The sequence below is a fragment of the Pteronotus mesoamericanus genome, unplaced genomic scaffold (genome assembly GCF_021234165.1).
Source record: "Pteronotus mesoamericanus isolate MK-2021 breed Mesoamerican mustached bat unplaced genomic scaffold, CSHL_Meso_final contig_33, whole genome shotgun sequence".
In the NCBI taxonomy this organism is placed as follows: domain Eukaryota; kingdom Metazoa; phylum Chordata; class Mammalia; order Chiroptera; family Mormoopidae; genus Pteronotus; species Pteronotus mesoamericanus.
The window spans coordinates 202574-220955 of record NW_026555135.1 but is presented as its reverse complement, the minus strand read 5'-3'; the positions used below and the strand labels follow the sequence as shown (position 1 = coordinate 220955).

Sequence of the window (18382 nt, the reverse complement as noted above, 5' to 3'; positions counted from 1 at the left end):
TTCTGTGGGCTTGTCTATAAATAACCTGGCTCTGAGTTTTGGACGCCCAGTCAGAGGTAATGGGAGAAGGAATCAGTAAGCAGCTCTGAGAAGAGCTTTCTGAGGGCCTGAGCCTCTAGGGGTGGGAGGGGTGCTCCCCCAGAATGGCCAGAGGAGGTGGACGGTCCTGAATGTCAAGATTTAAGAGATGCTGCCCGCTTCCTGCTGCGGCTGAGGTAGGCACGGAGCTTGGATTTACCCCAGGCCTCCATCCCGGTCTGGCTCATTAGTTTAGCCCCATCCCTGTTCCCCTATCCCCTCAGATTGCCAGCCAAATAAAAAATTCCCTCCATCTAGAATCCTGCTTTCTCCAGAGGGCCTTCCTATACACCAAAAAAGAAGATAAACTCTGTGTCTGGGCTTGGGGGGCAGGTGGGAAGTGGAAAGACTGGCACCCCCTGAAACAAGAGTACTTGACAGGCAAACAGCTTCAAGATAAATCCTTCTGCCCCTTTGCAAAGGGACTGGCAACCCCCTACATCGCCCACATTAGAAAATAAGGAACCACTCTGCTGTTCCCCGCTACTGTGAAAAGCAGCATCTGCTTACACATCCTGCCTGCCTGGACGGCTTGAGCATTTGCAGTTGCTGGAACAGAAGATACTGTCTGGGACAGGAAGGCCTGCTGATGACAGTTCCTGCGACCAGACACACTGGGATCATGGCTTTGTTCTCTCTCCACCCTCTAGGCTTTGGGCAGTTGTTTGTCCTCTCCCAAGACTTGAAACCCCAAGAAAGGCCTCAAGGAACGGCGTCAAATCCAGTCATTGAACAGGAGTCCAGTGTGAGGCAGAAAATCCTTCAAGGTTACATGGCAACTCAGTGCTGGAGCTGGGACCCAGACCCAGCCTTCTTGATCTGGGAGTCTTTCCTTGCACCTTAGGGAATCTCCGTGCTCACATGAAAGGAACAAGTATAAGGAGACATTCTCTGGGGCCAGGGGTGCTGAACACAGGACCTCCATGCCTTAGTCCACCTTGTCTCTGGCTTTAGGGATTCCCTTTTTTATAGGAAGACCACTGGCCCGGGGCAGACTGGGCAGAGGCCAGCGTTCCTGAGCCCTGAGGAGACATCCAGAAATAGGTGGGGGAGTGTCACATTTCTGAGCAGCTGTGTGGCGGAGGTACAATATAAAGGAGGAACCTGACCTCCCCCTCCCCTGGTGGCCATCACAGGAGCCCAACACCAGCTTTCCTGCCCTGGAGAAGGCCTAGGTAAGGGGCACACCACCCTCCTCCCCAGCACTGGGCAGGGAAGAAGTTTTTTTTAGGGGAAATTTGAGGTATTAAGGGTGGAATTTTAGGAATCACTAGGACAAGTTTTAGGGAATCTTTTATCTTGTCTGTTTCTCATATTTCTGGAGGCTGAACGTCCAAGGTCAGGGCACTAGCATGGTCGGATGAAGGCTCCTTCCCTGGATTGCAGCCGTTACCTTCTCACTCGCTCACATGGTAGAAGAGAGCTCTGGGGGTCTCTTTTATTAGAACACTAATCTCATTCAAGTAGGCTCCACCCTCAGAAACTAATCACCTCCCAAAGGCTCCACCTTCTAACACCATAATACAGACATTAGGACTCCAACATTTGAATTTTGGGGGGACACAAACATTCAGACCACAGCAACTTTGATAGAGAGGTTTGGGACTACTGGGAAATTAGGAGATTCCTGGGAAAAGATTTGAAGTCACATCCCCAGAAAAGAATGTTCAATGAGGGTCTGAATAAGGGAAACTGACAGGAAGTAGCTTGAGCAGAGGAGGACAGAAGGGCACCTGGGATATGAAAAGGGGTTGCCTGGTGCCACCACTTCCTCAATGCCCATGCTCTCCCCATTCCTCTGGCCCCCACTCCAATTCCTTCCCAAAATTGGTCACCAAAGTCATCAATCCACCTGCTTGCAGTGGTCTACATTGTTAGTTGTACGCAGAAAGCCTCTCAGATTCTCAGCAAACATTCTAGGAGGCCTCACCTGGGTCTGGCCTTGGGCTGAACTCTGGGGACACAGAATGGATCATACCTGGTCCCTGCCCTCAAGGAACTCACAAGCCAGGAGGGGAGACAGACACATAAAGGCAGCACCGTACAATCAGGACACTGACAGGAAAGCACAGGATCCAGAGGAGTCAGAGGGCTTCCTGGAGAAGGTGACCCGTGAGCTAAGCCTGGACGAGTGAATAGCAAAAGAAGGGCACCCCCAGCAGATGGCTATGTGTGCAGAGCCACAGGGAGGGAAACAAGGAAGGCTTGCCTGGAACTTTGTTCTGTGCTGTAGAAGCCAAGCAGGAGTAGTAGGGCAGGAGGCTAAATAGGTCCAGGAGGGCTGGGTCACAGAGGGCCTTAAATGCTAGTGGAGGTTGGATTCTGTCCTGAGAGACTCTGATTGGCCTTGCTTTGGTCATGTGTCTGTTCATGAGCCAATCACAATGGCCAGGGTAGTCGAGTACCAGTTTTGGCTCTCGCGTTCCCCCCCTAGGGGTAAGCCCCGCATGAGCCACTGGGCTGGGTTCTCCACAAGAAAGAGAGGATCTATTATAGGAGCTCAAGTTTCTTGGGTGGATTCCAAGAGACCACAGACAAGAGTTCAAGTAGATTTTGCTGCCACATAGCCTGCCTGTTAGCATTCCGTCCTGGAATTAGGGAGCAGTGTCTCTTGCTTTACGCCACACCGTGATGCTGTTTTCAATTCTGTATACACTGTGCCTCATCTAGTCCACTCCTCATTTAAACTCCACTCCTGGTACAAATTTGTTTCTGTTAGGCTCTTTTGATTCCTTTTGTAACATGTATCACATGCTACTTGAAATTATTCACTCCACATCCACCTCTACCTCAAAAGAACTTAAAGAAGCAGGGGTGTGGGGTTTGTTGTTGCTGCTGTTCATAGTTGTATCCTCAGTGCCTGATATATTACAGATGCTCAAAAATTTTTTGTTTATGGAGAGAAGACAATGAATTCAGTTTGGGGCAGACATATGGAATTTGATAAAAATTGCCACTAACTCCATTGCCTGCAGAAGCTCATGCCTCAATTTAAATTGGCAATATATAGAATCTTAGATATGGAGATTCATAAAATTATAGACACATAGAATCCCAGTGTCCTAGAGTCACTGAACTATCAAAGCTTAGGCTCTCCCCACAAGAGCCAGAGGGGATGGACAAAGCAGGGATGCTTAACCTGAGAAAGACGGTGGCAGAGGCCCAGCTACCTGAAATCAATGTACTGTTTGTGTGAAGGTGCAGGTATCTGTTTTCTGAGAATGGGTTTCAGCTTTCATGAGATTCCCAAAGACAAAGAACCCCTGACTGTATCACTATTGGTGCAAAAGAAGGAAGGCAGAAATGCCTGTGAATTTGCTTGTGTGTGCACAGCATGTCTCTGCAAGGATACACAAGACACGGCACACCGGCCTCCCCTCGGAGATGAGGTTGGGACTGGGGAGTTAGTGAGAAAAACATGTTTCACCATATGCCTGTTGGACTATTAAAATTTTGAACAATAAAAATGTACTACCTTCAATAAAATTAAAACTTTGAAATATTAAAAATTAAAGTTATGATTAAGTTAAATGAAATTTAAAGAAAAAAATTATATCCAGTGTTGGCATAGATGTGGAGAAAAAGACATTCTTACTCATTGTTGGTGGGGGGGCAAAGTGGTACCTTTTGGATGGCAATTTGGATAGGCACTGGCCTATCAAAATACACAATATTCATATCTTTTAAAAATCATTTTACTTCTTGATACCTGTCCTATAAAAATATGCACACAAGTAGACAAGTATTTAATACATGGATACTCATACAATGTTATGGGTAATATAAAAAATTAGGGAAAAACATGTGAACATTAATAAGGAAATGAGTAAGTTATTGTTCAACTATACCATCAAATACTATGATGCCATTATAACGAACGAGGTAGATATATATGTACAACATGGAAGAAGTCGGTGATATATTTATAAGGTTATAGAATGTATATGTGTAAGCATGTTCTGTTTTATTTGGGGGAGAAAAAAGACAAAATAACAAAAATATGCTGTAAGCAGAGAACTGTGTATGTATATTTAAATATATTAAAATGTATGTATAAACCTATGTAGGTATATTTACAATTATGTTATTTGTATGTGCATAGGAAAAGGTCCTGCAGGGTAGGCACCTTTATCACAGGTCACCCCTCTCCCTGCTGGCAGGCCTGGATAAGAGAGAGAAGGGGAGTGCGGGGCGGGGGGGGGGGGGGAGAAAGAGGAAAAGAGAACTTAGATTCTGTGTTCCACTTACACATTTTTTTTTTCACAACAAGCGTGTACTACTTTGTAATAAAGTAAACAGAAGAGAGCAGCAGCACTGGCTTAGAAACTGTGTGTTCCAGTTCTGACCCAAAGCTGGGACGCCTTATTCTTGGCGCTACTTCAGGCCCCCAGCGTGCCCACCCACAGGGCGCAGGAGGCTGTGGTTCCCTCCAGCTTTCCTTGGGGAAGCAAGTACCCTCTGTCCTCTCCCCCTCTCTGAGTCCCCCTTTCCTCCCCACCTGGGGATCTACATCTGTCTCTGCCTGAGAAGCAACTGAGGGCTCGGGGAGAGGGGCTCAGCTCTCAGCAGGACTGGAGGGGGCAGCGAGGACCTCTGGCTCCCCAGGCCCTGCTTAGGCCTGTCCCCGGAGCCCTGCTGTGGCTCCAGCAGCCAACCACACTCCTGGCCCACCCCGTTTCAGCCTCACGTCCCCAGGTGAAGCCCAGGCCCCTTGCCATTGCGATCATGCTCCTTCAGGATTGGCCCCAGTCTTTCTGACATTCCCACACTGCAAGTGCTGCCACACTGGACAAAATGTCTCTTACTCTTTCCATCCTGAGAGTTCCTACCTTCAGTACCTTTGCTCTTCTCATTCTTGCTGCCCCAAACTCCTTTCCCCACCCCAAATGCCAAACTTTTCTCTCCTCTCCACTGACTGAAGCCTTATTCTCCTATTCATCTTGCAAGTCCCTGTTCACATGTCACCCCCTCCAGGAAGTCTCCCATGTTGCTCGCAGCAAGACGGGTCCTCTCCTGAGCCTCTGTTTTTCTATGCTGTGACTCTGTGCCAGGCACTGGGAATGGCACGGACTAGGTGTCAATGAATGTTTAGTAAACGGTATAGGCTAACATTCCCATTTTCCAGATAAGGAAACTGAGACCCAAAAAGAGACAGTAACTTACCCAAGGTCAACTCCAACATGCAGACTCCTGTTATGATGTCTCTGCTGCTTGTGTCCGTGGCCCTCATGGGAGCACTTCAGGTATGATCATCCTCTGCGGTCCCCATGCCAGCAGGGAGCTGAGCTCTCAGCTTCTTCTGAACTCTGGGAAGAACAACAAGAGGGAAGAGAGAATGCTTGATGCTTCCCTTGGGGCTCGCTCAGCCTGAGGGGGCAGTCCCAAACCCCAGTCTCGGGGAGTTTGCAGTTAGTAGTTCCCAAGCTCACTTCCCCTCCAGGTGTGTTTGGGGCCCTTAGAGTGTTTTCTTTAGCTCAGCGGAGGGGAAAGCTGGATGGACACCCATACTCCTAGGGCCCATCCTCTTGGTCCTTGCCGCTCCCTCTCCCTCAGGCCCAGAGCCACCCCATCACACGACGACAACTCTTCTCTCAAGAACGGCCCCTGGACATGGCCCCAACTTCCTTTGATGACCAATATGCTGGCTGTGCAGCAGCCATGACCGCTGCTCTCCCAGATCTCAACCGCACGGAGTTCCAGGCCAACAAGGTGTACGCTGACGGCTGGGTGCTGGGAAGCCTCCAATGGCAAGAGCGCCGAGCTTGGGGACCACCACCCCCGCCCCCACCCCCACCCCCCGGCTTCCGGGATGAGCATGGGGTGGCCCTCCTGGCCTACACAGCCAACAGCCCCCTGTTCAAGGAGTTCAATGCGGCCCTGCGCGAGGCAGGCCGCACCCGAGCCCATTACCTCCAACACTTCCCCTTCAAGACGTTCCATTTCCTGCTGACTGAGGCCCTACAGCTGCTGAGCAAGGCCCAGCGTTCCCCCCGGTGCCGCCAGGTGTTTCGAGGGGTGCAAGGCCTGCGCTTCCGGCCAGCGGGGCCTGGGGCCACCGTCCGGCTGGGGGGCTTTGCCTCAGCATCTCTGCAAAATGCCACTGCCCAGAATTTTGGTAAGGAAACCTTCTTTGGCATCTGGACCTGTCTCGGGGTCCCTATCAGGGGCTACTCCTTCTTCCCTGAGGAGGAGGAGGTGCTGATCCCCCCCTTTGAGACCTTCCAGGTGATCAACTCCAGCAGACCCGCCCACGGCCCCACCCGCATCTACCTCCGGTCCCTGGGCGAGCACAGCACATACAACTGCGAGTACATCAAAGGTGAGAGGGGCATGTGGCTGAGCCCCTGGGCAGAGGGTGGGCTTCTTACCCTGTCCTCAGGGGATACATACAGAAGCATGTAAAACAAACCAACAGCGAGGGGCACAGTCCTGTCCGCCACCCATCCATCCTTCCATCTAAGGGGAAGCAGAACATTCTGAGGTAGGGAGCTTCTTGACCCTGGCAGTGTCTGAGCCAGAGCTGGTCACTAGCCCGCTGGGAGGCTGAAGAGGGTTTCCTGACCAAGGTAGCAGTCTTTGGCCATTTGAGGGCCAAACAGACCTGGTCAGGCTTTTTCCTGGCTGGAAGCTGGAAGGGAATTAATTTCTAGCTACGGTACTGGCACACAGATCGTACTGGCCAGAAACGACAGGAACCCCAACCTCTGTTTCCAAGAGGACAGTGTTTATTGTCAGCAGAAATCCTGTGTTGTTGTGTGTGCCGGGTGAGGGTGGGGAGACCGCAGATGGCTGCTGTGCCCCTAAGTTCCAGTTCAGGCTGTGGCAGGTCTCGGACACTCTTCCTGTCCGTCCCCCAGGACAAGCCAAAGGAGAAATCCTGAGGATGGGCCCAGATTCCTAACCCGTTGGGGCTGTGGACCACTGGTTCTGGCTGAGTAATGCCCAGGGTTGGCCAAGCCCAGTTTTCATAGGTAGAGGCAGACTGTTTGCTGGAGCTGTGGACCATATCTAACGGGCAGAAATGCCCCACGTGGCTTCAGTTTCCACCTTGGAGAGCACCACGAGCACACGTGAGTTGAGAGAAAAGTGAGAGAGACATGCAAAGAACACACACTAGCCTGTCCTAGGCTGGGGCAGGCTTGGAGAGCCAGAGGTGAGTGTGGCAGAGAGGCGAGGGGAGCACGAGGGGTCCCTGGAACAGGCCCTGGTTTTGAGGGCTGGCTCCCTCTGGCGCAGCCGCTCAGGTATCAAGTCAAACCCAGGCAAGGGAGGTCTCACCATAAGGAAGCAAAACAGGAGGAAAAGGTACCAGCTTTGCTAGAGCAAGTCAAGGGTGGGCCACAGCTTTCCATCCTGAGAGCTTTTAAGCCTTTGATTCTTTTCTATTTCTTCTCCACAGACAAGCAGTGCAAGTCCAGGCCCTGCCGTCTGGAAAACTCGGGTAAGGGCTGCAGGCCTGTGGGACAGGGGCTCCCACTGGGGATGAGGAGGCTGCTCTGGGCTTGGACCCCTCACCTGGATGTCCCCCTTAGAAGGAAAACAACTCTTTTTCAATTAAGAAAAAGTAAACCCTCTAAAGCAGACACCTGCAGGGATTGCTAACCTCGCCCAGAGGTTGCATTTACATGTATGGGGCAGTGGTCGGGCCTCCCTTTCTGGGGCACCCCCTGCCTCATAGGAGACGGCTGGTCAGGCCCCAGAGAGATCCAGGTTGCACAGAGGTGATGGCAGGGCGGGGGTGCTGGTCCCACGTGGTCCTCCCCAGGCCTCCTCCTCCTTCACCTGGACAACCCTCTGTGCTGTTACTGACCTCAGCACTCTCTCAGACCACCTTCCAAGGAGGAGGCCAGACCTCAAGTCTTACAGACCTGGGCCCCAATCCAGGCTCTGTCCTAACTCTCTTTGTGACCAATTATTCCCTCTCTGGGCCTCAGCTTCTCTGTCTGTATAATAAGCCAACTGGACTAGATGATCCCCAGGTCACTTTCAGCCACGACTTCTCTTCCCTCCAATACCTGCTGTGCCAGGGCCTACTTGGGCCATCACTTCTCTAGTTGGGAACAGGCTTTTCCAGGGGAACCTACTGAAACAGGCCATTCCCGAGGAAGGAACCACAGCTGCCCCTCCTCGTGGGTCCCTCCGCGCTCCCTGTGGGCTCTGGGAACAGTGGCCGAGGAGCCCCAGCCTGCACTGTGTCCTCAGCATCCTCCACGACGTACCATGCCGTGGACCCTTACCACAGCCCAGCGGTGTCGTTCCCGTCATCACCCCAGTTCTACAAATGAGGGAACTAAGGCACAGAGAGGTGAAGCAACAGCCCCACAGCACGCAGCTAGGGAGGACTGGGGTCCAGACGCCTGACCCTAAGCTCTAAACCACCATTCCAGGCTGGCCTCCACCTCCCCAGATGCCATCTCATTTTATCCCTTGTTGCACAATAACCTATTGGAAGGAGGCGGAACAGGGAGTATTACTCTCATTATATAGTAAGGTAATACCCGGAGATGGAAGTGACTGTCCCAAGGTGACAGAATGAGTTAGTGGCAGAGCCAGGACCAGAAGCCAGGTCTCCAGCTTCCAACCTGCTTCTTGGAGTTTTGATGGTTTCATGCACTAGAAGAGCGTACGATCTCCCGACCCCTAGCCCACCAGAATCTCCCCTGCCAGGGTTTGGGCACAGGGATCAAGACGAGCCTCACTCGTCCCATCCAGATCTCTGCCCATGTTTCTTCCCACCCTGTGTTGCCCCATGTGTGTCCACAGGAGGCAGGAGGATAGATCTGATAACCTCTGGTATCTCCTGGTCTCTTCATCTCTGTTTATGTTCCTCCCTAAATTCTTTTTTTAAAAATTAAATGTATTGGGGTGACATTGGTTAATAAGATTATATAGGTTTCAAGTGTACACTTCTATGATACATGATCTGTGTATTGCATTGCGTGCCTACCAGCCAAATCATCTTCCGTCACCATGTATTTGGCTCCCTTTACCCTGTACTGCTCCCCAACCTGCTTCCCTCTCGTGACCACCATACTGCTGTGTCTATGAGTTTTTGTTTGCTTGTTTTTATTGTTTGTTTGATACTTTCAGTTCTCTCTCTGTGAGTGAAATCACATGATTCTTAGATTTTTCTGATTTCAGTTAGCATGATAATTTTCAAGGTCCATCCATGTTGTTACAAATGGCAATATTTCATCTTTTTTTATGCTGAGTGGCATCCCATTGTATATACGTACCACCTCCTCTCTGCCCAGTCACCTATCGAAGGACACTTTGGTTGTCTCCCTGTCTTGACCACCGTGAAAAATGGTGCAATAAACATAGGGGTGCATATATCTTTACAAGTAAATGTTTTCCAATTTCTTGGGTGAATACCCAGAAGAGGGACTGCTGAGCCATATGGTAACTATTTTAATTTCTTGAGGAAACTCCATACTGTTTTCCGTAGTGTCTGTACCAGTTTACATTCCCACCAGCAGAGAATGGGGGTTGGTTTTTCTCCACCTCTCCAGCACGTGTTATTACTTGTCTTGTTGAGAACAGCCATTCTAACAGGTGTGAGGTGTTATCTCATTGTAGTTTTGATTTGCATTCCCCTACAAGCTAGTGAAGTTGAGCATTTTCTCATATATCTTTGGCCATTTGTATGTATTCTTGGAGAAGTGTCTGTTCAAGTCCTCTGTCCATTTTTTAAATGGATTGGTTGTTTGTTTGGTGTTGAGTTGTATGAGTTCTTTATATATTTTGGATATTAACCCCTTGTTGGAACTGCTGTTTGCAAGTATCTTCTACCAACCTCCCTAAATTCTTGCTCTTCCTCTCTGTCTACAGTCGCACTGTATGCACCAGTGTTTCCAGCTCGCTCTGCTTGTTTCTCTGCATTGTTTCTTTGTGTAACTCCCTTCATCTCTAAATCTTTTTCTTTGCCTCTGTTTCCCTGCAGCCATGGGTCAAGGTCCCCTTTCTACAGTCTGGTCCCTTCAACTGCTGCTGTGGTTCCTTGTTGGGGGAGCCTTTCCAGAGAGCTCGGGCCTCCTCTGACCCATCAGACTCTGAACAGCCCTGCCTGCCACCTCTGCCCAGCATGAGATGTCGGCCACATGTGTGCTTTAAGTGTAGCCAGGATCCATAGAAACGCCTCCTGCAGGGAACTCTGGGACCTTCTCTGGCAGCTGCCAGGCCTGACGGTGGAGAAAAAGAATTTTGGGCCTGAACTTTATCCAGTGTTCTAGGAGTGAGGTAGCGAAGGTGGGGGTGGGGGGCGCTCTGGGACAGCCAACAACTCACTCAGAGATGGAAGGTTAAACTTGCTTGGGGGTGGGAGTACTTGGGGAGGAAAGCACTTGGCCATGGTACTTGCTGGTGTAACTCAAATGCCTCACACGTGCAACTGGCAACCTCCTATGAACTCCTCCCGGAAGCTTTCTCTGACCTCTCTGACGCTACTGGGCTAGGGTGCTGCCTGTGCTCCCACAGGTCCCCGGGGCTTCTCTACACCACATGTCCACGTCTGCAGCCCCTGTCGGACTGTGAGGTTCCTGAGGGCAGGGGCTGGGTCTGAGGCAAAGAGGTGGTGCTGGGAAACAAGCGAAAGTCAGAAAGAAACATATACCTTGTGAACAGCTGGTTCTGCACCGCCCCTACCTTGGACAGTTTCAAGTTCTCTGAACCTCAGTGGAAATGAGGTGGACTGAAGCTAACCCCCGAGGGAAGAGAGCAGGAGCAATAGCAGGGCGCTTAAGGTAGCCTCCCAGGGTCTTGGTCCAATCCCTCATTTTCTTGTGAGCAAAGATGTAATTCCTGTTCTAATCCATGAGTCCTAAGGTTCCTGTTTCTATAGAGACGAGCCTGGATCCCCATCTCCCACCACCACGGGCCCCAAAGGTAAGACAGGACATTGAGAAGGTGCCAGGCACACACTTACTTTATGATGAGTTGGGGCTTTAGGGCCAAATCCTTGTGTGGCCCCCTGCTCTGGAAACTGGATCATGAATCTGAATCCCCAGTCCCCTTCCCTGAGCCCCTAGGCAGCAGCAGGCAAGACCAAGTCTCTATTACAGCAGCCACTGAAGAAGGAATATAAGGCAGGAAATGTGGCAGCTCTGTTTCTCATATACCCTGTATTCTCCCTACTGAAAGCTCTAACACTCATCATGGAAGTTCAATTCTGCCCGCCAAGGACTGCACTTTGATTTCGACTCTTCTTAGAGTTTCTCCTCTGCAGGAAATCAGGGGAGTGGCAAGCTCTACGTTTTCCTTAGAGATCCGGATACACAGACAACAAGTGCTCCCTCGTGGTCGGAGAAGTCAGCAGAGCTAATGCTGAGAAAGGCTGTCCTAGGCTCTTAGGCACAGTGGGGAGAGATTGGGTGGTCTCTCTGAGGACCAACAACCAGCTGGCCTTTCCATCCCTGTCTGCAATTGCTGAGGCTGCAGCAGACCCCTGGGACTCACAGGGCCTGCACCAGCACCAGGAGGCTCATAACCAGGGCCATGGAGAAGAAGATGCCCAGGAAGAAGCGGTCCATCACGCGGGCCAGGCGTTTCCAGTCCTCATGGCGGTGCTGGGCAGCCCGGTGGCTGCGGAAGGTGTTGGCAATGGTGGCTACGTGGTGAAGCAGGGCTTCCTGATGGCAGAGACACCGGGGCTCATGGCAAGGGCCTGCTGGGGGGCCAGCCCTTCCCTCAGGAGGCTGGGGACTGGGAGGTGGCTCAGGCCGTCTAGACTGCCCACAGGGTTCCCCTCGTTCCCGCACACACAGACTCCGTGCCAGGTGTCCCAGTAGGAAGGCCCGAGCCCAGGCTGGTACTGGGCGGGCACTGGGACCACAGTAATGCAAGTTCATGATAAGGATTGTGAGCGCCGTGGAGAAGGTGACCATGGTCATGGTGGCCATGTAGTACTTCCCTGCAAGAGAGAGAGTGAGCTGGGGCCAGGAACTCAGAGGGCATGAGCTTCCCGGCCACCTCAGCATAAACAGAAACCCACCATGAGGCTCTCAGGACCCTCCCAGCCCAATGAATGAAAGAAGGAAGTAAGAGGCCAAGGTCCTCCCAGTCTGCATTTCCACAAGTGGGTTCTCAGAAGCTATTGGGTTGGCCAAAAAGTCCATTGTTTTCTTCCATACGATGGCTCTAGCAGTGCTTACATGTTTTTAACTTCATTTGAAACAATTTTGTTAGATTGTATTGTGACAACTGTCATATCAGCGTGCATTTAAAAAAACATCAAAATTGGTGAATTTTTGTGCAGCCATTTTAATACTGAAGATGGAAGAAAATACACAACATTTTCAGTGTATTGTTTTATTATTTCAAGAATGGTAAAAACACAACTGAAATGCAAAAACAAAAAAAAGATTTGTGCCGTGTATGGAGAAGGTGCTGTGACTGATGGAATGTGTCAAAAGTGATTTATGAATTTTCTTGGTACTATTGATATTTTGGCCAAATAATTCTTTGTTGTGGGGTTGTCTTATACACTGGAAGATGTTTAGCAGCAGCCCTGGCCTCTGCCCACTAGAAACGAATAGCAGGAGACAGCCGACATACTCAAAATATCCAAACCAATAAAGTTATTGGTCAAAATGAAAAATGTCTTACATTACAGAAAAGACATAGTGGGTTTTTTGGCCATTCCAATACCTACTTGCTATTTTGCCCGTTACTGCTGGAGGCTGCATTTACCCACAACAAGTCACCCTCTCAAATGGTGTGCCATGGCATGGGGCAAGTGACTGATCCTTTCAGCACAACTGGGATTACAACAGAACCTACCTCCTAGGTCTGTGGTAATGCTCCCCTGAGTTAATAGATGTCAAGTGCTTAGGCGTACCTGGCACACAGTTGAGTACTTAATGCATTTTGCCTATAATTAACAACCTTGGAGACAGTGACCTTCCTCTATCAATTCTTTGAAAAACACCTTCTCTTCCCGCTCCCCCTTCCAGTAAGGGCAGGGCACTCTCCCTGGAAGGGGCCTATTCCTTTTACCTAGTCTCAGAACGAGGCATGCTGTCAGGACAACCCCCTTACACACTGAAGCGGGAGCCACCGTGGCGACCCAGGCCCCACCCCTGCATCGGTGGGGACCTGCAAGCAATAGACCGGGTGGGCCAGGGGCCAGTCTCTGGGAGGTGACAGGCTCTCCCCCAAATTCCCTAAGCCCCCCAACCCGTCCTCCCCCCGCATGCGGTCCCTCACCTACTCACCAATGAGCGGCACGCTCTCGGCCGGTGGCATGCTCTCGGCCAGGATCAGCTGGAAGACAGTGAGAGCCAGCAGCACGGTGACGCCGAGTGACACCTTCTCGCCCGAGTCCGCAGGCAGGTGGAAGGCGAGCGGTGCGAGCAGCGAGATGAGCACGCAGGGCAGCAGCAGGTTGCACACGTACGCGGCGGCGCGGCGGCGGAGCAGCAGCGTGAAGGTCACGTCCGGGTAGGGCTCGGAGCAGCAGCCGTAGGTGAGCACGCGCCGCCGCGCCGGCATGCCCAGCACGCGCCACTCCACGTTTTCCACGAAGTCGGCCAGGCTGGCGCTGTCGCCGCGAGGCCGCACGTCCAGCTGGTGCCCGCCGTGTGTCCATGAGCCGAACGTCAGGCCGCAGCGCTGCGAGTCGAACGGGAAGGCCGACACGTCCACGCGGCACGAGCTGCGCGTGATGGCCGGCGCGTCCCAGCGCACCGCACCGTCGTGTCGCAGAACTACGTTGGTGCTGGCCGAGGCCGAGGGCTGTGCGTCTGCCCTGCGGGAGGGTGGGACTCGCTGAGGCAGCAGCCCGAGGATGCTCCGGGGTAGGAGGGGCTCTGTGACTGCAGGGGCCCAAAGCCACCATGCCTCTGCAGGGAGGGTGGAGTGTGCCCTGGGAGGGCCCTCTGTGCTCTTTGAGGCCTACGAGGGGCAGTGCCTGAAGAGCCCAGAGAGGATACTGATCTAGCCCTGGGCAGCATAAAAAAGCCCCCTTCAGATGTTGGCACCTAGCAGCGCAATGCCTTCCCTTGGGTGTCATCTGCTGAAGTGTAGACGGTCCCAGTGCCCTCCCAGTACCAGCCTGGGCTCGGGCTTTCCTGTCGAAAAGATGGGAGGAACTATACAGAGCCATGTGTTGTCTGGGAAACACAGATCTGGCTCAGGTGGCATAAGGGGTTGCTCCATTGGGCCCCAGGCAGGCCTTAGGGGAACCCTGAGACTCAGAACCAGCCTGGAAGGCTGGTGTGCCATAGAGAGACAGCTGTGCCCCAGAACCCTCTCTGAGAGACACAAAGCTGGCCCTGGACTGCACAGGGGGTTCCTAGGAGACATTCGGCCTGGGCCGCTTCTTGATAGCCTGAAGTGGCGGTGCATGGAGGGGCTGTGAAGGGGCTGGCCCCCCAGCAGGCCCTTGCCATGAGCTGTGGTATCCAGGCTGTCAGGAAGCCCCACTGTGCCATGCAGCCAACACCATTCTGCCAAATTAGAAGGGTCCTGTGGGACAGCTTCCGGGGCAGCATAGCAATTGGCTCAGCGGCGGGGGGGTGGGGGGCACAGGGGGGTGTGCGGTGAGGCATGGGGGGCGGGGGATAAGGGCATACCCAGAGCCAAGGGCAGCTCTAGAGAGGGCTAGGAGAGGGCAGGGGCCCAGGCAGGCAGTACTTGTTGTAGAGCACGATGTCTGGCCGCCACACGAGACTGCTGGGGATGCGGATGGCATCCAGGCCACCGTAGTCATTGGGGTCCCATCGTAGGTGGGCATCTGTCCATTCCTGTCGGATCCACAGGTACAGGGTCAACACCTGGTTGCGTTCATCCTAGTTGGGGGCAGGGAGTGGGCACAGATGTGGACACATGTATGAGTATATCCTCCCGTGTGTGTGCACACTCACCTACAGAGCTCTGGTCAGTACCCACAAACCCACTTTGCCCAGACAGTCCAGTTCCCACCCAGGCCTTGTTGTGACCTTGGCAGGTCCTTCTCCGGACCCCAGTTTCTTTAGCAGTTACAGGGGCAATGATCCCTGCTGGGCAGGGATTTAAGTGTGCAAAGGATTAGGCACACCAAGGGCACACCATGGGCACACTGTGGGCACCCAGCAGTATCCAGATCAGTAGCTGTTACTATTAATATTAATGTTTACAGAAGAGAATTGTTTGGTGAATAATACCAGTCTCCCGCCCCAAATTCCCTGACACTGTCACTAGCACACTGCACAGTTGTACAACCACTACAACATACCATGTCAATGATCTGGGACAATGTCACCTCCAGGGTCACGTTCAGAGCCTGGTCTGTGTCCGCCACAGGTCTCAGGGCACTTGTGTAGTTTGCGAACAGGTCACGGAACAGCTTGTAAGCCAGCCTGCCCTCAGCTCCCAAGCACTCTAGGGGACCGGGAAGAAGGGTTACCCTAGTCCAGCAGCCTCTGTTCACACCCTCCACCCCGCAGGGCGAGGGCTGTCAGCTGCCCCACTGGCTCACAGCCATCTAACTGGTCCCCCTGATGGCTGCCCTCTGTTTCTCAGGCTGCGACTCCAGTTCTCCCCTGGCCTGCCTCCAGTGACGAATGAGGTGAAGTAGGTGGGCTGAATTTGTATTATCTTCTGAAGCAAGGCTGATGGGTTTCTTCCCTGCCTTCCCTTCCCAAGGACCTGAATTCGGCCTGCCCTGCCACAAATTCTAGAGGGGCCCAAATAGGCCACACAAGAGCCCCAGCTCTCAGCCAGGCATCTCAGGCCCCTTGCCCCACCCCCCTCCAGCCTCTCAAACCTGCCTCCACTCCTCCAGCTGCGTGCCATTTCATTTCTTCAAAGCTTCTGACACTATGGACCAGTCCCTCCTGAAATCATACTCTTCCGTAAGCTTTTGTGACACCCTGTTGTCCTCAGTCCTTGACCTACGTATTGCTTCCCAGAATCCTGTCTGTGGCCCTCATCTCCTTTTTTTTCATTCTCCTGAGCTCCAGATACACTAGTCCACTCTTGAACATTTATAGGCATCTTAAACTCTTTAGGTCCACAAGAGACACTTATTTCCTCCCGCCTCCCCACCCCATGCTCTGAAACCGGCTCCTTGTTTGGTGTTCCCCCATCTCAGCAAACAGCACTGCCCAGTGACTTCAGCTGGAAATCTGAGAATTATCCCTCCCTCCTCCTGCCAGTTACCTCTGCAAACCAACCAGTACCCAAATCCTGTCAGTCTGACTACTGAACATCTCTTGAATGTTCAATCTCCTCTCCGGCTCAGCCTCAGCCTCGCTGAAGATCCTGTACACTTCTGAGAGGTCAGGTTTTTAAATATGCAAATCGGACCAGGCCTGGGACTACTTAAAGCCTTTCAATGGCTCCTCTGTGCCTGCTGGATAAAGCCCCAACTCAGCTTGGCGTTCAAAGCCCTTCCTTTTCTGGCCTGCTGGTTTTTCCAGCCCTGTCTCTGGGAACTCCCCTCTCACCACTCCCACCCGTCAGGCAAATGTCCTCTCCCCCTTTTATGCACCCCCTCCTGCAAGCTCCCCAGGTAGCTTGTCCTCCAGCACAGGTACTGAAGAGAGAGAAATGAAGAGAGAGTATGTGGAGAGAGATTTGAGGATGACAAGAACAGCAGCAACACCCAGAGAGTTCAGGCCTGGTTCACTGAGCTTGATACCTGGAAGGAGTGGGAGCAGGAGCAGAAGGCCAAGTCTGGAGACAGAGAAGCCACGGCTGAGGAGGCGGGTCCTGGGCCCCATGGCTCTGCTGGGCAGGGTTTTGGGAGTGAGCCTCCTGGCCTGACCCAGGGCAGCATCAGGGCCTGCTGGCAAGGATGATGCAGACAATACCTGGAAATCAGAAGTAAGACAGATCTTTGCTCAGTCCAGCTACCCTACGGGAAGCCCTGAAGCCTATCTGGCTATTTGACTCTCCTTTTTGTATCTGCCCTTGGATTTTAGCACTTGGTCCTTTGCATCTGCTGTTTCTCCTTCTCTGCTGGTCCTTGCCTCTTCTGGCCTTTGCCTCTGTTCTTTTCTCTGCCCCGCGCCCCTTTACCTCTCATTCAGCTTCTCTGTTTCCTTCTGTCTATTTGTAACTCTTTCGTGGTCTTTCTTGGCTTCCCTAACGCTGATCTTCCTCTTTCCACTCTCCTTTTCTCTCTCCTCTTTCTATCTCAGCCCCCATAAATTCCTGGTTCCATTCTCCATACCTGGTGCATTTTCAGCAGGACAGGGGCAGGGACTCCATCAGTCCTGAGCCCTCTGAGGCACAAGACAGCACACTTCTCCTCTTTGCCCTTTTCATTAGCTTAATTACCCCTGTGCCCAAGGGAATAGAGCAGCTGAATCTGACACCTCGAGTCACTGGGGCCTGAATTATTCAACTTCTGTAAGGCAGCACCCAGGCCCCGCTCAGGCCCAGCCTGAAAGGGTTAGAGGTAGAGAGATGCCATGTTCAGGATCTGTAGGACATTGGGGCTTAAGAGGGCTAGGGGCCAAATCCTATGAATGTGAACTATCCTTCTAGCTCTGCCACTCAGGGAGGGACTGAACACATCTGTCCAAGTAAGCTCTCCATTTCTGCTGGGAGTGGTGCTCCAGGCGGCAACACAAAGCAGGAAACACAGCCTGCAGCCACCCCAATCTCAGCCTCCGTGTTCTCCCACGCCCAGACACCAAGGGCCATGTTGGGTATCAGAGGAAACACAGACTTCAGAGTCGCTTTCAGCTCTGTTTTAAGAGCTGTCTTATCTGGGCAAAATGTTGAAACATTCTGGGTTTCAGTTTTCTCAAGCAGGATTGTAATAGGAATCAGTCCTCACTTCAAAAGTTGTAAGAATTAACTGAGACCACCCAACAGTAGCAAGCACCCATGGTGCCTGATACACAGTAACAATCAACAGTATTTGCACTACAGCAAATTAGGGTATCTTCAGGAACACAGATTGAGCTTCATAAGCCCCCGGCCTGGGCAACATTTCTATCTTTATGATTTTTAAAAATTATTTTATTTTTTAAATAAATGAGCTGTGGAATTATAAAAGTTTTTAAAAAAAGATTTTATTTATTCTTATAGAGAGGGAAGGGAAGGAGAGAGGGAAACATCTATGTGTGAGAAGAGAAACATCTATGTGTGAGAAGAGAAACATTGATTGGTTGTCTCTCACACATGCCCCAACTGGGGACTGGCCCACAACCCAGGCATGTGCCCTGACTGGGAATCGAACTGGTGACCTTTCAGTTTGGCTCAACCAACTGAGCTACACCAGTCAGGGCTAAGATTGTTTTTAATATATTCTTTTTCTTTTTAGAGAGGGGTGGGGGAGAAATAGAGGAAGAGAAAGATCAATGTGAGAAACAGC

At 51.9% G+C, this 18382-nt stretch overlaps 2 protein-coding genes across 5 annotated transcripts; one reads left to right on the top strand and one right to left on the bottom strand.

Annotated features, from left to right (window-relative positions):
- The first annotated feature begins 51 nt into the window (after nucleotides 1-51).
- Nucleotides 52-10403, top strand: ART1 (ADP-ribosyltransferase 1). Of its 4 annotated transcripts, none has more exons than XM_054576204.1 (6): nucleotides 52-215; nucleotides 729-1253; nucleotides 5265-5321; nucleotides 5632-6397; nucleotides 7478-7519; nucleotides 10022-10403. In XM_054576204.1, the coding sequence occupies exons 3-6, from the start codon at nucleotides 5274-5276 to the stop codon at nucleotides 10117-10119; spliced, it is 954 nt and encodes a 317-aa protein (XP_054432179.1). In that variant the 5' UTR covers nucleotides 52-215; nucleotides 729-1253; nucleotides 5265-5273; the 3' UTR covers nucleotides 10120-10403. The 4 variants fall into 4 exon arrangements, with proteins under 4 accessions (XP_054432179.1, XP_054432176.1, XP_054432178.1 ...); XM_054576201.1 differs by having other exon boundaries at nucleotides 5204-5321; XM_054576203.1 differs by lacking the exons at nucleotides 52-215; nucleotides 729-1253 and adding an exon at nucleotides 4472-4529 and having other exon boundaries at nucleotides 5204-5321.
- Nucleotides 10404-11528: 1125 nt separating this feature from the next.
- On the bottom strand, nucleotides 11529-16778 carry CHRNA10 (cholinergic receptor nicotinic alpha 10 subunit). Its single transcript, XM_054576175.1, has 5 exons — nucleotides 16697-16778; nucleotides 15290-15435; nucleotides 14710-14864; nucleotides 13290-13822; nucleotides 11529-11986 (listed from the first exon to the last, which is right to left on the bottom strand). Exons 1-5 carry the CDS (start codon nucleotides 16776-16778, stop codon nucleotides 11529-11531), a joined length of 1374 nt encoding a protein of 457 aa, XP_054432150.1.
- Nucleotides 16779-18382: the final 1604 nt, after the last annotated feature.